The sequence below is a fragment of the Drosophila navojoa genome, chromosome 3 (assembly GCF_054131105.1).
Source record: "Drosophila navojoa isolate 15081-1374.11 chromosome 3, UAZ_NAV_1.0, whole genome shotgun sequence".
NCBI classification, from domain to species: domain Eukaryota; kingdom Metazoa; phylum Arthropoda; class Insecta; order Diptera; family Drosophilidae; genus Drosophila; species Drosophila navojoa.
Genome location: NC_142891.1, coordinates 3,539,771 through 3,561,343, shown reverse-complemented (window position 1 = coordinate 3,561,343; position 21,573 = coordinate 3,539,771). Strand labels below are relative to the sequence as shown.

The window sequence follows — 21,573 nt, the reverse complement described above, 5'->3', positions numbered from 1 at the left end:
TAGCTGCGGCTGTGTCTGTATCCCTTTTTTCTTTTTATTGTATTACCGCGAGTGTTATGCTAATTTCCGTTGCCGGGGCCAAACAGCGGGAGTTGCCAAGTGCAGAGTCTGCGGGCGTAACGTCGCGTCGCATCGCTTCGTCTTCGTTCTGGGTCGGAAATGAAATTTAACTGAATTTGCATTGGAATTCGATTAAAGCGTTTATGCAAACATTTCGTTTCATTTCATTTGCGGGCTTTTCGCTTCAGCGTCGACTCGAAATGTGCGAATCCTTTTGCCTACCCGCCCCGCCCACACAATTCCAGCACTCCTCTGCAGCCCTGGAAATGCCTCGAGAGTTGATTTTGGCAAACAATCTAATTTGCATAATGCTCATATGTTCTTGCCTCTTTGCGAGCTTTGGGCCCGGCTCAGCGCGCGTTTAATGCTGTGGAAATGTATCTTAGAGCTTGTTATTTATGAATTAATTTCATTTGCCATGTAAATGCATCAAGGTAATCGAGTATACGCCTCGACCTGCCACGCCCCCACCCTCAGATATTTGCATAAAAATATGAAATTTTTATTGCCAGCAGAGAGAGCTTACAACTCTAAGCACGCGCTGAAGAAGATATTGAGAATATATACAATCCTACAGCTCAATTGGGTGGTAAACAGTTGACTGAATGTCTGAGCGATTGAAAGTGTTGAGGAAGCATATATTGTAAGGCAGATGTTGTGGAAAGAACTCTTAATGTCAAGAGTATTCAAAGAAATTGATTCTTATATATAATAATCATACATCACGAGTTGCGTACGAAAAGAATAGCATTATAGACACCAAGTGCGTTGAAGTTGTGTGGTTCCGAGCTCAGTTGCTGCGCCAACTGCGCAGTTAGCAGAGGTCGTGTTCATATCAGGGATCTAGTAGTCGAGTAGTCTCTATAGAACACTCTTAGTTACATTAAGATTCAGGTTTGGTCTACTCCAATACCAAGCCCTGTCTCTTTTGGCAGAGACAGACAAAACACGCCGCAGCCATTTGAGAGATATTAGATTCAGCAAGTAAAAAAAAAACTTATGGCTAAGATTTCAATGTATTTGAGCATATAAATGAAGTAAAAAACTCATTTCATTAAATACATAAATAATGAAGCAATTCAAAATAATTAAAAGGAATTGCGCTCTCTGGATGCGAACCAGAGACTCCTCGATCGAGCGTCGCGCTGCTCCTCGCAACGCCATCTCACCCTTCAACTTCTTCATGGCAAAACTGATATAGGATTCACTGCTGCAGCGCCATCTAGCGAATCCAAACCAAACTAACTGCTGATGTGACTCTAAGAATGTGTTAGAATAGGTTTGAATGTATGTGTGCACGCGCATAGGAAAACTGTTGTGGCTGCTGCACGTGCGTTTGTTAATTGGCCAAATATTTGTTATTTTTTAACATCGATTCACTTAACGGAATTCAATGAAACTTTCAGCATGTGATCTACATACTCTATTAAATATTTGACAAATTTATATAAGTGAAAAATCATTCACAATTAGCTATACTGGCATTTGACTCGACATCCGCGATGCATATGGCATTCACACATACATATATACAAGTGTAAGTACAGGTATCTTCTAGTCAAACATCGCCTTTCTTCTCGTTCTGCTTCATTATTATGTAATCCGTAACTAATCTATAAATATGTATGATAGATTGTTAAATGTCTTATAGCGATAGGCGTAAAATGAGATATTTTTATAGTCAATTTACACAGTTTCAATCTAGAACGAATGCAATTAGGTATGAATAATCGTTCAACGTTGGATTCGTGCCGTTTGTTTGACGGCATATGCCGTCAGTTCTTGCAGAATGGTCAAGTTATCTTATACGTTGTTCGGGATTGTGTTTCTGGCACTGGCCGCCAGAACACTGCCTTGGTTGGTTTCATTAAATATGAAACTTATTAACGCCGTACTCAAGGGCAATTCAACAGGCAGTGCCGCCTTTTCGCCTTTTTTGCTCACACACAATATGCTCGTATTTTCTGCATTCACTGGCGCCGGCCCAACGGCTAAACAGATAAATGAAGCTATGATGTTTTTTGTACACTTGGACGATTTTACTAACGCCACACGTGATTTGAATAGTGACTATATGGACAGAACTTCCGAAGAAACTAACGAATTTAGAGCAATGGGAAAAGAACGCCAAACGAACAGTGACAATATTGGTTTACTGAAAGATGAAGGGACTCATTTAGTCCCGGTTGGTATTCGCATCGAAAGTGCTTGGTTTGTCGGTAAAGATTTTTTACCTGATGAGGAAACCGAAAAGGCTTTAGCGACCTTGAATAAGTGGATAACGCAAAACACAAACCAAAAAATAGAGTTTTTCATAAACGAAACTAGTCCAGATATGAAAATAAACTTGGTACTGACGGCCTACTTCAATGCGGAGTGGAAATATGCATTCGATCCGAAACTTACGAAAAAGGTGGACTTCCACACGAGCGCAAATACGGTTACTCCCGTCGATATGATGAGTATAACGGGTGAATTTGTGCTCGAATATATCAAGGCAATAGACACCGACGTCCTGCACCTACCATTCAAGCAAAAACATTTGAAAATGACGCTTCTAGTGCCGAGGAAAATTGATGGCATCAACACTCTTATCCAGAACCTGACGATGGTCCATATGACGAATTTGCATCGGCGGGGCAAAGCGAGGCCAGTCAATGTCCAGCTTCCCAAGTTCAAAATCGACTCTGAAGATGACTTGAAGAAACCGATGCAGGACCTGGGAATACACGATTTGTTCAGCAACGTGAATATTTCAAAGTTGGCCACTTCTAAAGGGCCACTGAAAGTGGATCACATAATACAAAGAGTCGTACTAGATGTTGATGAACGTGGCGCCGAAGTGGCATTCGCTTCAAGTATGTATTTCAAATGACAACAACAACAAGCTCAAATCGATTCAGTAGCATATTTTTTCACTTCTTCTTCCAGGAACATCGCTGAAACCTCAGCATATTGTGGTGGACCGTCCGTTTCTGTTCCTTGTCCGGGAAGACAACGATGTCTATTTCGCGGGACGTGTCAACTTCACGCCTTAATAGGAAGTCATCGAAATGAAATCCTATCGAAGATAACTATGTATCAAAATAAATTCATAGTTTCGATATATATCGTTCATATCAAGTCAAAAAGTGTAGAATTTTGAATTGGAAATTCAGGGCTTTGTTATATTTAAGAATATATTGGCTTTCAGATTTATTTTTAGATATTTATTATATTTATTATATTTATCAGCTATAGATATTAGTCTTCGATTTGTCGACTGCTCCAATTGTCTTAAGGTAGAGTCATAAATCATATGCTGAAAGTTTCATTGAATTCCGTTAAGTGAATCGAGGTTAAAAAATAACAAAATATTTGGCCAATTAACCAACGAACGTGCAGCAGCCACAACAGTTTTCCTATGCGCGTGCACACATACATTCAAACCTATTCTAACACATTCTTAGAGTCACATCAGAAGTTAGTTTGGTTTGGATTCGCTAGATGGCGCTGCAGCAGTGAATCCTATTTCAGTTTTGTCATGAAGAAGTAGAAAGGTGAGATGGCGTTGCGAGGAGCAGCGCGACGCTAGATCGAGAAGTCTCTGGTTCGCATCCAGAGAGCGCAATTCCTTTTAATTATTTTGAATTGCTTCATTATTTATGTATTTAATGAAATGAGTTTTTATTTCATTTATTTATTTTTTTTTAATACATTGAAATTTAAATGGGTTTGGGGTTCTCGTACTCAGACACAACCAACTAGAGTTTTCTTACTTGTATTGTTAGTTGAGCGTCTTATCCGATGCCTTGTTTCTCTTTCCCTCTCTCTCTCTCTCGCACTCACTCTTTCTATTACCAAATCAGTTATAATTTCTTAAGCACACACCCTTCAATTCACTCCTCATAGAATAGTCTAGCTTATTATAGAATTTATGTTCACGTTCTTGGCATATTTAAAATTGAAAATGCCAAAGCAGTTGGCTTAGCTTCGATTTTGCAGCTTGCAGATTTTATTAAACTTCCATTTCAGTTGCATGCCATTTGCCTGATGCTGCTCTTCCTCTCTCGCTCTCTCGCTCTCTCTCTGTGTCTTTTCTTTTCTAAATGCCAAACACATTTGCGTACGATTCGCATTCGTTTTGTGCAGCTTCTTGGCGCTGCGAGTTTTATCTAAGCTCCCCAAATGGCAGTCAAATGCAAGCCGCAAAAGTCGCATAAGGATGCGCTGAAGGATGCAACCAGTGTGGCAATGTGGCACTGTGGCACTAGCATTATCTCTCTCTCTCTCTCTCTCTCTCTCTCTCTCCCTCCTTTCTATCTCTTTCCTTCTCTCTGTAGCCCATTTGCCGCAATGAGCTAGCAAAAAGTGGAGCTCAGCTCGAAGGGAATTCTCAGCTCTGTTTTATTGCGGTCCATGAAACAGTTCATAAATAAGCATATGCATATCAGTGTCTGTGTGTGTGTGTGTGTGTGTGTGAGGTATGCCAGAAACCTATTTATATCAACAAAATTTGGTTAGCCACACACACACATACACACACACATACGCATAGAACGAGTTACAATTGCATTCATTCTGCTTTTGCTTGGCATTTGGCTCCATTTCGAGTCGAGCCACAAAATATGTTTCATAAAAGCATTTCCACTGAAAATTCAATAAAAAAATGCACACACAGTGCTGCAGCTGTTTGCGCATGGTGAAAACTCTAGCGCATTAAATATTTAAGCACAATTTGAAAACTCTATTAACACCAAAGCGAATAACAGTGTCTGTCGAAAAGTTTGCGTTCACTTGTATAAATCATAAAAATTGAAATCAGAAGACAAAACTTGTTCATTATCAGCTGCCCCAGCCGTCTCCCCCCTGTCTCTATCTCTCTCTCTCTCTCTCTCTCTCTCTCTCTCTCTCTCTCTCTCTCTCTCTTTCAAACTTTGATGTATTTTACAACAAATTTAACTTTAATTTGGTAATTTGGCAAATGGCCCTGGGCTCTGTACGAATGAAAATGAATGACTGAATGAATATTCAATTTGTATTCGTTTAAAGTTGAAAATTCAATTCGCTGCGCAAATTTTCCCGCACAACTTTTGATTTCTTAGGTGAAGTATAAAGAGGGATTATTATTTGGAATTAAATCAATTTTTTATTTTATTATTATATTTATATTTGAATATGAAATGTTGATCAAATAATTTCTATAGTTCGATTTATACATAAATATAAAATTTTTATAAAATATTTTCTTCAGTCTGATTAGCATATAAACTTTATTTTAGAAAAATTTTTTGTTTTTAAATCAAATTAAAAACTATTTTAAATTTTTAGCAAGGAATATTTTTGTTACTACTAATAAATATTTTGAATTATTTTGTATTTATTTATATTACATATCTATACATTTTAATAGATTTTATTAAAATTTGTTTTTATAATAAATTAAAAAATATAAAATAAAATAATAGATAAATATATTAATTTTGTTTTAAATTTTTAAAATTTGATTATTAATTTATTTTTATATCATTTTATATATATATATATAAATATATATATATTTTTTTTTTGTAAATCAATTTCCTTCCGTATATTTTTCTTCTTTTTTTTTTTGATTTATTTTCTGTTTTTTCTTTCTATTTTAATTTTTTTATAATATATATATTTTTTTGTATTCCCTTTTCACTCCATTTGGCATCTCAATCACCGTGCAGCTGCCGTGGTTGACTTTCATTGATTGACCCGCGAGTGCCGTCCGTATCTAATCCATCTTTGACATTTGCCAGTCTCCATTGCGCATCCATATTTCACGAGTCGAAAATCAACCGATTCCCCGAATAAAAATATATGTATGCAAAACAAAAAATAAATGGGGAAGCCTATGGAGCTCAATCCAAAAACCGAAACGTGGAGCCCATAAATTTTCCACTGTGGCTCTGCCGCTCATTTGCACAGCAGATTAAAGGGTCTCGCCGGGGTTTTGCACTCTCACCATTCGGCTTGGCCCTTGCGCCGCTTTTCCGATGCCCAATTTTTCACGTTCCACGTTTTTACCCATTTTTCAGACTCTATTTTCTAGCTGCTGTTGTTGTTCTTGCCGGCTGTAGCGGAAAGCTTGCAAAAGTGATTAATGCAAAAGTCGTCGCAGTCGTCGTCGTCGGCGGCGGCGGCGGCGGCGTTGGCGACCGAACAACAAATTTGCCAGCGTCCGCATAGAAAACGCAGCTCGCTTCTCTTTTTATTGAATTGCCGAGCTTCGGAATGCGCAGTGAAACCTCCATGTGCCATTTACCATTCAGCGTTTGCCATTCACCTGAATAAAACTAGAGACTAGCTGCCGTCGCTAGTGGGAAAGAATTCAGCTTTGACTACAGTTGCGCGGATTAAAGCGTAAAATGCCACGAAAGCCGCTTTGGCCAGAAGGCGTGCGAGAGAGGGCGGAGGGAGTGGCTGAGGTGGGGTGAGTGAGCTGGCACAGGCGGCTGTTAAAGCTGAGCCCAGGCGCAGCGAATATCAAATGTCCTTGCCCATCAATTATTTAAGCCCTTTACGGCTGCAAATATAAAATGGAGAACTTGCAACGCATCGTTGATCAAGAATGTGATCAATACCATCCATCAATCGAGATTTCTATAAAACAAGAGCAGGAATGGAAAAGATTTATAAGAAAATTTATTTAAATATAGAAATTATTTGTATGAAATTATATATATGTAATATAAAAAAAAAAAATAATAAAATAAATAATAAAAATAAATAAATAAACAAATAAAATAAAAAAGATAATAAAAAAAAAAATTTGAATGAATTTTCTTAATATTCTTCTAAATATATGAATTTAATATATTTATAGGTTTTTTTTTATTAAATATTGTATAAGCCAAACCAGAAGTGAAGCAGAGGTGAAAGTAAAATATGTTATATTATATTATGACATCTGGAAAAATGTGAAATTTTTGTACTCGTTTAAGAAGGGAAAGAATTATATTGGTTTTAATAGTTTTAGTCGTGCTATCCATCCATTTTCTTACTATATGATTCTAGATTTCTCAATATTCTGAATATACATATATTCTATGTATTTGCTTTATCTACTATACTATATCTATTACTCGAGTATATTATCATAGTGAAATATTCATAATACATGAAAGTCATTGCATGCTTAGTCCGAAGACTTTTTAATTACGTATCTCTAGATTTATTTTATGAATTGTTTGACAGCTTTATATTTACGTCTGCAGATATATAGTGTTTACAGTCTTAGATATATACACTTCTACCGACATATAGTTTATACAGTTTTACTGCTAGATATTCTAAAGTTTTTAATGATAATATATGGGCTTCGATAGAGGGAAATAGATACTATAAAATTATATTATAATTGATAGTTTATATAAGATAATTGAATAATAAATCTAATAAATAATAATAAATCGCACATAGTCATAAAAAACATCTTCAGAATATATGATTTGCTGCTCTACAGATTAAGATTCGTCTATCAATTACTTTGCCTATCAATTCATCAATTGATTACTTTCGGGATAAGCGGTGAGCAAGCTATTGGCCAAAGTGGGAATGGCCTTTTAAATGCTCTAAAGCGATTTTCAATAAATACGCAGCGAGCCCCGACACAATAAAATGTCAAGAAACTCCATCAGACAGACAGTCAGCCAACCCCTCGTCGAGCTGGCACGCCTCGAGCTGGAGACTCGGGGGAGCATTGCCAGCCAGATTTCTATCAAGCCATCAAACGGGCAATGAGACCTGAGAACTGGAAGCTGAGAGCTGCGAGAACTGAGCGCTGTGGCTGCTGGCTTAGTCAAAAGTCAAAGGGCATTGGAAGCAACCCCCGGTGCAGGGGAGGCTAGCTCGATATTCAATGTTATTGATGGTAATTTTAAAACGTGCCTACAACAAAAATTTTACACATTTGCTGGGATTTACAATTTCTACCCCTCCCCGTGTGTGTGCGTTTGGCTTTTTGTTTTGCCTGCGTTCGATTGACGCTTATCTTAATGGACCAAACATATGGCGAGGTCTGGCGCCCCGATCACGAAGGCGGCGGCAAACGTGTTGATAATTTAAATAAGCTACTTTGACGACATTGCGCATACGCAACGTTCGCCTGTCGTCGCCGCGATAAGCCTTGGTAAATGTTTTTCTCGATTTCGTATTAATTTTGTGTGCCCAAATCCCAGCGAGATTTACACTCACCAGCCAGGCTCGTCGGGCTTCATTAAAAAAATATTTCCAAATTCCATACGGCACAGGGGAATTTGCATGGCGGAAAAAATCTCAACGTGAGCGACAAGTGTATGGGCTCCATGATAATTTACATAACAGATTTTTTTAGCAAAATATGCCAAACATCTTTGCGGGATTTTAATTGAATATTTGGTAAATCGATACATCTTAAATATATATGGTAATATTTGCAATATATTTCAATGTAACGATATATGAGAAGCAAGTGTTTATTAGCAAGATATTATATGGGTTCCATTACGGCCTGACAGGCCTGGCTGAGAATCATCAGATAGAGATTGAACTTATTTATAATATATGCTTATCCATAGAAGTTAAGGTACGATAACTAAGGAGTTAAAAGCACTCAATCTAATCTCAGCTTCAATTCTTAATCGGGATAATCGATCAGATGTTTGATTGAAAAATATGTGAGAGATGAATCAGTTGCTAAAGGACTTTGCCCGTCTATCCTTAAGTAGGATTTTAAGAAGTTCTATATTTACTGTATCCGCAAGAGTCAATTCTCAGACAGCCAGTGCCATCGTTGATAGATTATTCATACTTAATAGCATTCGTTCTAGATTAAAATTGAGTAAATTGAATAACAAAACTTCTCATGTTACGCCTATTGCTATTGAAATATGTCAACTATACTTACATGAACAATCTTAACTGGAGATTATCAGAGATCTTTAATATACAGAGATTGACTCTGGCTTTTCGCTTATGTAACAAAACTAAACCTTATTCCATTCTTCACGGGCCTTGGCAAACATTTAAAATTTAAATTTCAAGCTTGTAGTTAGGCTTTAAGACCGACACGTTTCATTATCAAATGCAAAGTTCTATGCCCAGCAGCTGCAAGGACTTCTGGCATATGTGCAGCTCGAGCGCAAATTGGAGCAGGAGGTTGGCAAACACAGAGGCTGGACGAGCACAACAATAGCAAAAGAGCAAAGATCAAATCAATTTTAATTTAGAGAACAAGCAAAAAAGCGTTGGAAAAATGCGAAGCAAAGCAGAAAAATAGGAAAAGGAAAAGCAATAAGTGGAAGGCGGCGGGCAGGCGAAGTAGAAGACAGCGCCAACCCTTCGGAAAAAAGAGGAAGACGGACAGCAATAAGAGCCAACCCCGAAAGTAAGCAGAAACCTGGATACGGAATCGCACGCTGTCCATCGTATACAGTGTGCTTAGCATATGCGCATAAATCTCAGCCAGGACGATGCAAGGATGCCAAGAAACCGAGTCGAGTCGTGGGCCAACCCCTCAATGCTAACTGGGGCGATTCGCTGGCTCGTCTGCCGATGCTGCTTCAAGACGACAGCACAATCTAATAAAATGGCTAAACGCTTCAATGACAATTCGAGCATGTAAAGTATGTGGAAGGCGAGAGGGGGAGAGAGAGGAATGAGAGAGCAAAGAAATGAACGGTAAATACATGTTGCATGTGGCGCTTAGCCGTGTCGTACAAGGACGGCCCCAGCTCCAGCTTCAGCTCCAGCTTCAGCTGCCGAGCAAAAAGTAGGCAATAATCGTAAGTGAAACTGCGTTCGACTCCCGGCCAAGGGGATTCCGTTCGGCCGAAGGGTCGGTCAGTCACCAGCTGCTGAATTGACCCCCCACCCCAAGCCAGCCCCACCCATTCACCCCATATCAGAGAGACTTGCCCCAGCCCCAGTCGCTTGTATTGAAATGCGCTTTAAGTTGTGGCCATGTGTAATTGAATTAAATGGATTTCAATATGCGGGCGCATGTTTTCCGAAGGAATGGGCAGGCACAGAGTGGAGAGCGGAGAGAGAGAGAGAGAGAGAGAGTGGGTAGATTACTTGGAACAATGTACATGCATAAGCAGATGCCGAGATCAAAGTCACAAAAATTTGCGTTGTCATGTAGAGAAAGCAGAGCTTAAACATATTACAATACCGAATGGGCGGGATTCCTAGGCGGCTGTGCCAAACACTGAGGGAGATGGCGAAATTATAGCGATTCGTATGAGCATTAAAGTGGATATTTTTGAAATTTATGTATATTTTTCGTTCTGCAAATTGTTGTGTCCTGGTCTTGCACTACATCGGTAGATTCGATAGATTTAATTGAAATTTTATATGAAACATAATTCAGTTTTTGAGAGTCCTACATCTCTTATTCTAGTTCTTTCTAATTTATGCCATTTCCATGGCTGTTTTCAGAGTTGATTTAGTTTTTACTCCAATCAAAAATGTTCCAAAAGTTAGCTATTATGAAGACATTTGAGATAGGCAAGTTTAAGTCTTTTAAGTCTTTTACTAAGCTAAAAATATTTAAAGTTGAAATCGGCATCAGCTCTTAATTTATTTTAAGTTATATTTATTTTTTTAGGTTTATTAAAAATCCAAAAATTAATCTTTTAAATTCCTAATTGCAAAGAACCAAAAAAAATTAAAAATTAAATATATTAAAAGCTTTTTCGCCTTATTTCAATTTCAGCTTTTGCCGAGGTCAAGGCAGCAGTTGCCTTGCAATCGAATGACTGGATTTAAAATTTAGTAATCTTATTTGGCAGCCACGCCCTCGCTGTCGCCCTCTTTGTGCAGCCTGTCGCTATCCTTTGTGCTTGGGCGAGGGGGCACAGGTAGAGGTAGCCAGCGCCTTGGTTAGTTTGGCAACTTTGTCGTTGGCCGAACTTTAAGAGTCATTTTGTGAAAGTTTTTGGCAACATGCAAACTTCAATCAACACCAGCAAATATCACAGGTAGAAAACCTCAAGACAAACTTAACTGACCAACTGTCCCGCATTGTGTAATTTTTCAAGTGGAGCGACCGACCAAGAAGAGATAACACAAAGCCGAATAACAAATAAAAATAGAGTCAAAAGGGAGAGAGATCCAGACAGACAAAGAGAGAGTCAAAGATAGAGACAGAAAGAGAGAGAGAGCGAGAGAGACTGAAAGTTTTTGTGACTTCTTATCGTTTTTTCGGTTCCTTTGCTCGTTCATTGTTTTATTTACCTGCTAGCCAGGTGTGTGTGTGTGTGTGTATGTATGTGTGTGTGCTTATTTATATCGCATGATTGAATCTTGGCCAACAGCAACTTTTTCTATTAACTTTAATGCCAGCAGAGACCAGCCGAGCACCAGCTACCAACTATGTGGCTATAAGTCTGGAACTGTCTGCTGCGGCGGCTTTTTGTCCTGTCTACCTGGTCGACCTGGTCTATCTGCAAAATGGTCGTCTCTTTAGCTGGTAAATGAACTTGATTTTATCGTCAGCATCGCTCCCTCTCTCTCTCTGTGTGTCTCTCTCTCACTCTGTCTGTCTCTTTCAATCGGTATTGATTTCCATCGCGACTTCCACTTGGCTGCTTCAACTTCCTCAAGTGGTTCTCAGGCTTCGCTTTGTTTTTATGCCACCGATTTTGGGCTCGTCCCCCCAGCGCTAATGAAAAAGTTCAAAAGTCAATGTTTTTTGACTTTTCATTGGGTTTTGCTGTAATTTCTTTAGAAGTTGCTCCCTCGCCAGGGCTTTCTTTGGCAATTTCTGTTGCGAGTCAAGCGATTGCCCATTATTGATGACTCCGCAAGTCGCAAGTCGCGAATAGCAAATAGCCAAGGAATAGTTCATTAATCGTTCCCAGGCAAAGCACTTGAGTTACTTGAATTGTGGTTGGGCCCTCTTGAAATATGGAGATGGAAATTAGTTGCATGCTTGAAAATATCAAAGGGTCTGGCTATAAACATAAAAAAACAAAAAAACAAAAAAACAAAAATAAATAAATAAATAAAGAAATAAATAAAATAATAATAATAATAATCAATAAATTGATTTCAATTATATATTAGTTAAATGAAATTAAATAGGGGCTTTAATATAATTATTATTATTATTTTTTATTTATTTATGTTTTTTTTTTTATCATATTTAATATATTATGAAAAATGGTAACAAAAAGATTTACACTAAATCCGAACTATTATATAAAATTTATAAAATTAAAAAATATATAAATTAAATATTCGGCAATTGGGGTTTGAATTTTAATAATAATAAACAGGGTATAAAAATAAATTAAATAATAAATAATAAATAAATAATAATACATTAAAGTTCAAGTCAATAAAATATGTATGTATATATGCATATTTAATTTTTGATGAGCTCTAAGCATTGGGAAAAGGCTTTATTGAATTCCCTGGCATATTTACATTCAAAAAAGCACAGACTAATAACTGTAAAACCCATTTGGGGGCGCACCTAACATCAATTGCTCATTAACTGCAATTACACACATAATTCCATCCAAGAGGTGTGTCTGTCTCTGTGTGTGTGTGTGTGTGTGCGTGTGTGTCTTTGGGTTGTCAGGCAATGTAAAATATTGGCATTGTACGACATGCTCATTAATTATGCTGGATATTGCAGTTTATCAACACAATAGTCGACTTGACAACATATTTACCACAGACACCTACTCGCACTCGTCCTTCAGCAAGGACCCTCGCTTTGTCCCTGGCATCGCTTGTGCTTGCATTTAATTTATAACCCGAAAAGCACAAAGTTATACATTTTAACAGGATATGAATAAAGTTGAAGACAATAAAAGCAAATAGAACAAGAGAGACAGCAACTCGATAGGCCAAGCCTAGATGCGGGCAGAGCCATGGCAGCGGTGGGAGAGATGGTGGTGGTGGTGGTGGGGGCTAGGGGGGCACAAGAGATTCATTATCTAGCACAACATTTATAAGTGTATGGCAACTGTGTCTGTGGAGTATGTGACTTCCTTCAACTGTCTGTCTGTAAGTCGCTCGCTCTCGCTCTCTCCCTGTCGCTCTCTCTCTCTCTGTCGCACGATGCGTATGCGTATTTAATGAGCAGACGTGCGTGCCCTGGCAGTGCCCAAACTCAAATTCAAAACAAAATGAAAATCCAGCAGCTCGCTGCTCGCTCTGCTTAGGTGTGTTGCTCATGTGTGTGTGTGCGTGTGTGTGTGTGTGTGGGTGCAAATACGTGAAACTGCCAAAATTAAACCAAAACTTTTCATGCTTCATCGCAGCAACAATGTTGAGCAACGAACGAACGTGCACTTGGCCACTTTTGGTGACTACGTGCAAAAGTTTTTCATTTCCGCTTTGGCAAACATTAAAGCTGCCAGAACGAATTTACAACGAGCTGCAGCTACAGCTACAGCTAGAGCTACAGCTACGATACAGCGTTTACACACAGATACAATGCTATGAGATACAGCGATACACAGATACAAAGATACACGCACGCCTGAGCTGAGATGAGCTCGGCTCAGAAATGAGATAATCAGCGGCCGAGCAACGGAAATGAGACGAGCCAAATAAATCAAATGGGAAAGCCAACCAGCAGCAGTTGTATTTGTATGTATAGATGTGCATATGTATGTATGTAAACTCGAAATGTTTTATCGCTTTTAATTGGTTTTCGTTTGCAGCCATTTAAAAAAGGAGTTCTGCTTTGGCTAAAGTGTAAGAGACTGAAGAGGCTGTGGCTGACTTTCTTATATGTATAATATGTATAAAATCGAATTAGTTTATATTAATTGAATTAAAATTAGAAGAAGAATTAGAAGACATTTTCTTAACTTAAGATTTGTAATCTGACTAGAAATTTAATTTTGATTTAATTTTAAGAAATTGAAAACATCCCTATGAATAGCGTTTAATAATTATCGCATCAATCTCTCTCTCTCTCGAATTGAAAATAAATAAATAAATAATAATTATCAAACAGAAATCGAGTATTTCAGTATAAAAAGCCGAGTCCAAATGAAACTTATAAATTTTATACAAAGTAAAATTTTTTCGGGATTTGAACTCGAGGGCAACAGAAATTTAAAAATTTTATAAAAATATCTATTCTCTCTGGGCTCGAACCCAAGTCGCTCAGAAATGTGTAAATATAATTTTTTAAAAGTTTAATCTGTCTAGATTCGAACCCAGGATGCCCAGACTGAAACGTTTTTCAGCTAACGTAGGCCTCCACGACTCCACCTTCAGACACTTATAATTACAATAATTACAAAAAAAAAGACGTTGTCCCGCTCTGGGTTCGAACCCGAGTCTCTCAGAAATTCATAAATTGAATTTTAAAAAATCTTAACCTGCCTGGATTCGAACCTAGGATACCCAGACTTAAACGTTCTTCAGCTGACGCAGACCTCCACGACTCCACCTTAAAACAACTAAAGCGTTTGACAACTCTCAAACTAATATTTATAGCTGATAAATGCTTAAGTATTTAGAGAGAAATTTTAATGATATAAAAATTAAAATTTAATTTACCTAAAACTAATAGAAAAAGAAGAATGGCTTACTGTATACTTCAACTGTATTCGATGACCTTATACCTTATATACATAAAATATAAAAAACTCTAAGATCTGAGCCTCGGAACTCTTTAAAATCACATTGAAATATACAAAAGTCAAGAGGCGCAGTAAGCTAGCTGCTGAAATGTAAGCCTGTTGATATTATATGCCCGTCTTAGATTTCACAGCTCTCACTTAATCAGCGCCACTTCGAGCTAATCCCACAACAAACTTAGCGCGCGCCCAATTAAAAGAGCCACCGACTTAAGGCCGCAACTGGAGCAAAGTTGCCGTGTAAACAGTTGCCATTGGCCATAACTCTAAGCCAATAGTCAACATGTGAAAATAAAACAAAAGCAAGTCGCTGAGCAAACACTTGACGGCAGCAGCAGCGGCTACTACTACTACTACTACTACAGCGGCTGCTGCTACAGCTAAGACGCCTTCCTGCCACGGCAACGGCCACGGCTTTGGTCTGGGCGGCATTTACGCCTCAAAATTTTCAACAATAGCAAAATGAAGCAAACGAAGCGTCGAAGCCACTTTAAGCTCCGCAAATCCATAAAGCAAACAAAAATGGTTTTCAAATAGAAACCGCGTTCCGGCAAGCAGAAGGTGAAGGGGAGGAAGGTACCAGCAGCAGCAGCAGCCGCAGCAGCAGCAGCGTGAGCAGGAGACGGCGAGACCCAGCAGGCAGGCAGTGTCAGCAGACGTAGACGTTGCCATTGTTACGGACATCGATAATACTGAGCCATATTTTCACAGCGGTTAGACAGAGAGACGGCATGCCCAGCGGCTGAGACTGAGGCTGAGGAGGAGACGGGGCGGAAGCTGTGTTCAAAGGAAGCGGGGCTGCCTTTTGGGTGTCAACAATGCCAGCGGCTGTCGGCCCATTCCCCCCCAGTGCACTGCAACATTTTGTTTGGCTGTGATTTTCGTTTTGTTTTGCTTTCGAATGCTCGGCTAGAAAATTTTCAATTTTCCTACTAATCGCAATCGATATGCCTTGCCAAATGTCACTCAGCTGAGAGCTGAGAGCCGAGAGCTGTGAGCTGTGAGCTTGCCGAGGGGGCCTTTCGGTTTGAGTTCGATTGTGCAAACAAATAAATTGAAGAATGCTCAAAATTAAATAAATATTTGCCATTTTCACTGGCAAATAAATTACAATAATGAAAGACTCTCGGCACGGGCTTAGCGAGTGAGAAAGATAAATTACAGTTGATTTGACAAATTAAGTTGCCGCAGCCGAGCCACTGACAACATTAATAAAGCAATGCGGAAGAAATTTTCAATATTTCTCTATGAATTTAAAGTCTATGAAAATTGGCGGGAGACAATAGGCAAAATATATTTAATTTAAATTTATATAAAAAGTTTTTAAATTAATCACATATCTTAAATTCATAATGCAAAGCTTTGCTTATTTATTTGCAGGCAAAATGTAGCCCAAGCTGCATATATAAACAAAGGCAACATAAGCAAGCGTAAACATTTTTTATTTCATATACATGCATACATATATAACCCAGAATAATATTACACTCTGACTGCTTAGACAATAAGACATAGCTGCGGTTATTTGATATGGGCTTAAACATTTTTATTTATTTTTAAACTTTCTTTTACATTTTTATTTGTATTTTAAATTTAAATTTATTATTTTGTTATATTTTAATTTTTATTTAATATATTTATTATATTTATGCTTAGACAATAAAACATAGCTGCGGTTATCTGATATGGGCTTATAAATATTAATTTATTTTTAAACATTATTTTTTTTATTTATTTTTTTTTTTTTGCCTTTTTTATTATTTTTTTTTGTTTTTTTCATATTTTGTTTGAAGTATTTGCCGTATTATCGTATTTATTAAAATATTATTATAAGTTCTTGTTCACTTCATGTGGTTCTTGGAAATATACAAATATTTTTACATATTGAAAATAGCTTTCCATTTATAAAAGATTAAATGTTGATTTTATTTATTTTTGAAATTTATTTTATTATTATTTTTTTTTTTTTTCTTACGGAAATATACAATTAATTTATTATATAAAGTCTCGAATTCTTCTTTTCACTTTATTACATACTATTTGCTACATTCTTCACATTTCCGAGTAGAAAATTTCTACATTCATATAAAACTTCATATATTTCATATATATATATATATATATATATATATATATATATATATACATATATATATATACATATTTACATATTAGCTGTATTCCTCTGAGAACGTCCCATTCAAGCTCAATATCTCTTTTCCAGTTGCAGTTAGAGCTGCAGCAGCTGTTGCCTTTGCAGTCTCGCTGTTCGAGCTATTGTTAGGGGATGTGCAAATCGTGGCTGCTCTTAAGAGGCTCGAGTCTCCCTTCAATTAAAACAATTGCATTCGCACAGCCCACACTCTACCTCAACTCAAGGCGCACACCGAGGCTGGGTGCACAAATTAAAATCGACATCCGAATAACCAGGCCAACAGCGACGCCACATGCGTCCATTTATTGCTACGTGCCGCATTCCACAGCACCACCAGCAGCAGAAGCAGCAGCCACAGCCACAGCCATGACCCCGCCGTCTCCTGCTCATTGCTAGCTTGCTCGCTCTGTGCTCCTTCAACAAGAACAACACTTCGACGTGCGCATAATTCACAGCTGAGTGAATTTTAAGTGGTTATTGCAAAAGTTCGCACTGGCGAAAGTGTTGTTACCCCCATTGGCCATTGCCACGCCCCCCTCCAAATTGCAGCCATATTGGGTGCCAGTAAATTGGAGCGCATTTTTTTTATTGAGTTACAGCAGGAGCAGGAGGCGGAGAGCGCACTTTGGTCTCGCCGCGGCCGACTAGGCCAGAAATTAGGTTAAGCATTATAAATAATTTGATTAGCCTTAATTGGCGTGAACTTGTACGAAGAAGAAGAAGAAGACGATGGGAATAGAGCTCAGCTGCTAAGGTCCTTCTTATGATTGACAGACAGCCAGCTGGCAGACGGCAGATGGGGCGTAGCTGCTGGCAGACGGAAATGATTATTATATAATTGAAATTGATAGGCAAGCGATGGGAGCTCGCCATCGCCATTGCCATCGCCATTTGCCAGCTTGAGTTATTCATAAAAATCCCATTTAATTCCAATTAAAGATGCAGCAGCAGCATCCGCAGCTGCTGCTCGTCTAATGATAAGCCGCCAAACGAGACCTCAACTGGTGGGCGTGGCGTGGGCGGCACAGGTTGAGCTGGCTGAAACGTGCTCAAGTAGTGTTTTAGAGGCGTCGAGCTATGACATTTTATAGCTAAGCTGTTAGTAGAGTATGCTCCATTATAAAAAATATGTAAATTAAAATAAAAATATAATAAATTTTCGAATTCTTTTTTTTTATATTTGTCATGTAAAATGTTTTGTTTTAAGCATTTGTAATATACTATTAAGATTCATAATTTGAATTTCTGTTTCAGTTATGCAACGACTTATTTATGCCCTATTCAAGAGGCACAATAAAAATATAATATTCCACTAATATTTAAAAGCCTTAAATTGTGTTTTATTAATATTTAAGTTTAAAAAAAATAGACAGTGAAAAACTTCTGCTTTTTATATATTAATTTTTTCAATTTCATCAATTTTCCCTTAGAATTCCCAACTCCAAATAAGGATTACATTTTTGTTGTATTGAAAAACTTAGCTTAGCTTATGCACAAACCACATTGAGCATTAAGATGACAATTAGACGCCCCACACCCGCCGGCTGGTTTTGGCGTGAGGCGTTGAGACATTGTGCTATTAAGCATAATTCTATTGTGTAAATAATAAATCTCAACAACGAGCCCACACAAAACGGCTGCGGGTTCGAGTCCCGCCCCGGGCATGGGTGTTCGTCCTCTTCCTTAATTGTAAATATTCCCCCCCTTCCAATTGTAAATTATGTCTTCGTCCCTAACTCCATGTGCCCACAGTACTTCAAGTTAGCGTTAAGCACAAAACACTTCAAGCTCGTCAATATCTCTTAATAGTCATTAAGATAGCATCGAGTCACTAACACTAAGCACACATCTACACTAGCATATGCCCATATACTATACATCATAAACAAAACACAATTGCGATTCGCTACAAGGTCTACAATTCTCGGCATTCGGTGGTCTCACATCGGCATTCGTCATCATGGGGGGACAGGAGGCCTCCTCTCGGGTGGTGATATACAAAATGGCATCAAATATCACATCTCATCATCATATCCCATCATCATCTCAACCACAACAACGTCATCGAAATCGTCATTGCCCACAAATAAGAACAACTGGAAAGCAAGATGCGCTTGATAATAACAACTGATAATAAATGACAAGTCAAATATTGAAAAGGACACTCCTCTGACATCACATGGTTCGGCACGGTTCAACTCATTAATAATAATAATATAATAAATAATATAATAATAACAAAATTACAATAACAATGACATACGGAGCACAATCTCGAAATGTAACCCACAAAAACACAAAAAATACAAAAAAATAGCAAAAAAAAAAAAAAAAAAAAACGACAGAAGCAAAAAAAGAAAAAAAATCGAAAATAAAAAACCCAAAAAAATAGTAAAATGTGTTTTTTTTTTTTTAATTTTTTACAAAATTTAAATTAGATAATAAATAATTAAGAAAAATTATTAACTTTTTATTATTGAAGAGACTGTAGAAGAGTTTAATTTCAGTAACACACATTTTACAAAAATAATAAAAAATACATGGCACATGTTTTTTAATTTTAATTTAATATATACAACATATACAAAATTAAATTCTTTTTTTTTTACATTCATAAAGAGAAAAATATATTATAAATCACATTGTAATTATAATTGTTATTAAAAATGAAATTTTATTAAAAGTAGCTTTGCTCTAGACATCCATTGGTAACCGAATCTTTCTATACTCTGTTATCGTATATACTAATAGGAATATTTACAAATGTTTTTCTTAAGACTTATGCTCATGGAATACATTAAACTATTCGTCAGTGACTAAACTAAGGCCTAGTTAAATAAAATGCTGAGCTAGTAAACAAGTCGATGCTGAAAAAAACTGGTAAACTGAATTGAATTCAATGTATTTGCGGGGGCGTGGCTGGGGACTGCAGTCGGCTAGTCGATGAAGCACTACAGATAGAGAGCGCTGCGAGAATGGGGCGGCGGCAAATGGGAAATGAAATTTGCGCAATCCATTGGCAAGCCCCAAAAGGCGAAATTGTTGCCCGGCGCCAATTACAAGCGCGATGCGTTGAAAAGCAAAAGCGCCCTCTGTGGGCGGCGGCTGGCATCCGTGGCGGAAATGTGGGCGTGTGCAGTGTGACGCAAATTGAAAATGAAATGCAAAATGCTATAAAATAGCTAAAGTCGGCAGAGGAAAAGTTCATTTAAATCGCATCGCCAGCCGAGAGACAGACCTCGATATCTATAAGAAACATTCGCCTAACAATGTCCGAGCTTTTTCGCAACGATAACTAAATAAACTGCATACAACGGGCCGAGCTGTCAGCTCAGGTGAGCTACAGTGAGCACTCACTGAATTGACTGAACAAATAAACTGCATACAATGACCAAAAATCGTAGCTGACAGACAGCAAATCCCAATGACAAAATCAAGCAATTGCAATCGATATATGTATGTATGTCGCACACACACAGTCGAACTTTACACACAGTAAATGGTCGTGTTTCGGTCTGTTGGCAGTACTGAAATCTTAGTCAAATGGTGTGGGTAGTGCAGAGCCGTGTTGTGGGAGATATCTACTGTTCGGTAGTGGAGATGCCTCCAGGGATGGGCGTGAACACAAATGAGTGCAGACTATTCTACATGATATAACTTTATTATCGATATCTAGGAATATCGATCAAACATGAAACTTCCATAATGACACAAACCAGAGAGCACTACATGTCTAGTCTATGTGTTCTCTGGCTAGTGATAAGGAATCATTTAAGAGAGAAGCTGTAAAAATATCTACATATATGTTTTAGAATTTTGAGCTTTATCGATATCGATACTAAATTTATATTATCAATATATTGAGTATTGAGTATTCAAGGGACACATTTACTTATGGTCGTATGGTCAGTAGTGTTATACAAGAGCTCACTTACTCAGCAAGCTTCAAGTAATGCTCCACTCGTGTCACGCTGCCAACTCTAGCTCCGGGCTGCCTAGTAAAACGCCCGTTTAGACGGACACGCGACATGTTGCTGCTGTGTTCGTTCGCTGCTCTGTCGAAATGTCAATGCAATTCACTTCGTTCTTGTTGTTGTTGTTGTTGCAAGCTCCTGTTGTTTGCCGTATGCATCATCAATTTGATATGTCCAGTTGAGGAGCGGGTGAAGGTTAATGGCGAAAGAACTTGACGCTCAGCTGCTGCTACGCTTTATGGATGAGTCCCAGGCATTGGACAAGTGAAATGCAATAAGCAAACCAATACTTAGGCAACCCAAAGCAGAGCTGAATGAGAAACTCAACTCGGGCGAATATAGCGAAAAAAATCGCGCTTTAATGAAGAATATATGAAAAACTTTCTTTCAATATTTCATATGCTAGACGCATTGCGATTAAAGTCGAAATAGCTTAGCAAATAGTTCTAAAGTTTTTTGCCTGCCAAAGTCATAGTTAAGCAATTAACTATTCTTGCCATGAAAATGTTTCAAAATACATACATATTTATTAAATAGAAGTGTCTAAGACATTGTGCATAAGCTTCAAATTGTTCAGCAAATTCTTTTAAAGTTTTCTCTAGGCCAAACTTTAAATTAAACTATATGTGAAACTTGCTATAAGAATTTTATAAAATATTTCGATAAAGAAATTCCCGAGCATTTAAGAGATTTTGGGTGAGCGCAAGCTGACAGGTGAAACTTTATTTTGTACTATTAAATGAATTTGATAGACTAATTTTATAAAATATAATAAATTAAAGACTTT

The 21,573-nt window shown here is 37.7% G+C and overlaps 1 protein-coding gene across 1 annotated transcript; it reads left to right on the top strand.

Moving 5' to 3' along the window:
* Nucleotides 1–1,825: 1,825 nt before the first annotated feature.
* Nucleotides 1,826–3,191, top strand: LOC115562120 (serine protease inhibitor 42Dd). Its single transcript, XM_030382916.2, has 2 exons — nt 1,826–2,918; nt 2,992–3,191. Exons 1-2 carry the CDS (start codon nt 1,850–1,852, stop codon nt 3,096–3,098), a joined length of 1,176 nt encoding a protein of 391 aa, XP_030238776.1. The 5' UTR covers nt 1,826–1,849; the 3' UTR covers nt 3,099–3,191.
* Nucleotides 3,192–21,573: the final 18,382 nt, after the last annotated feature.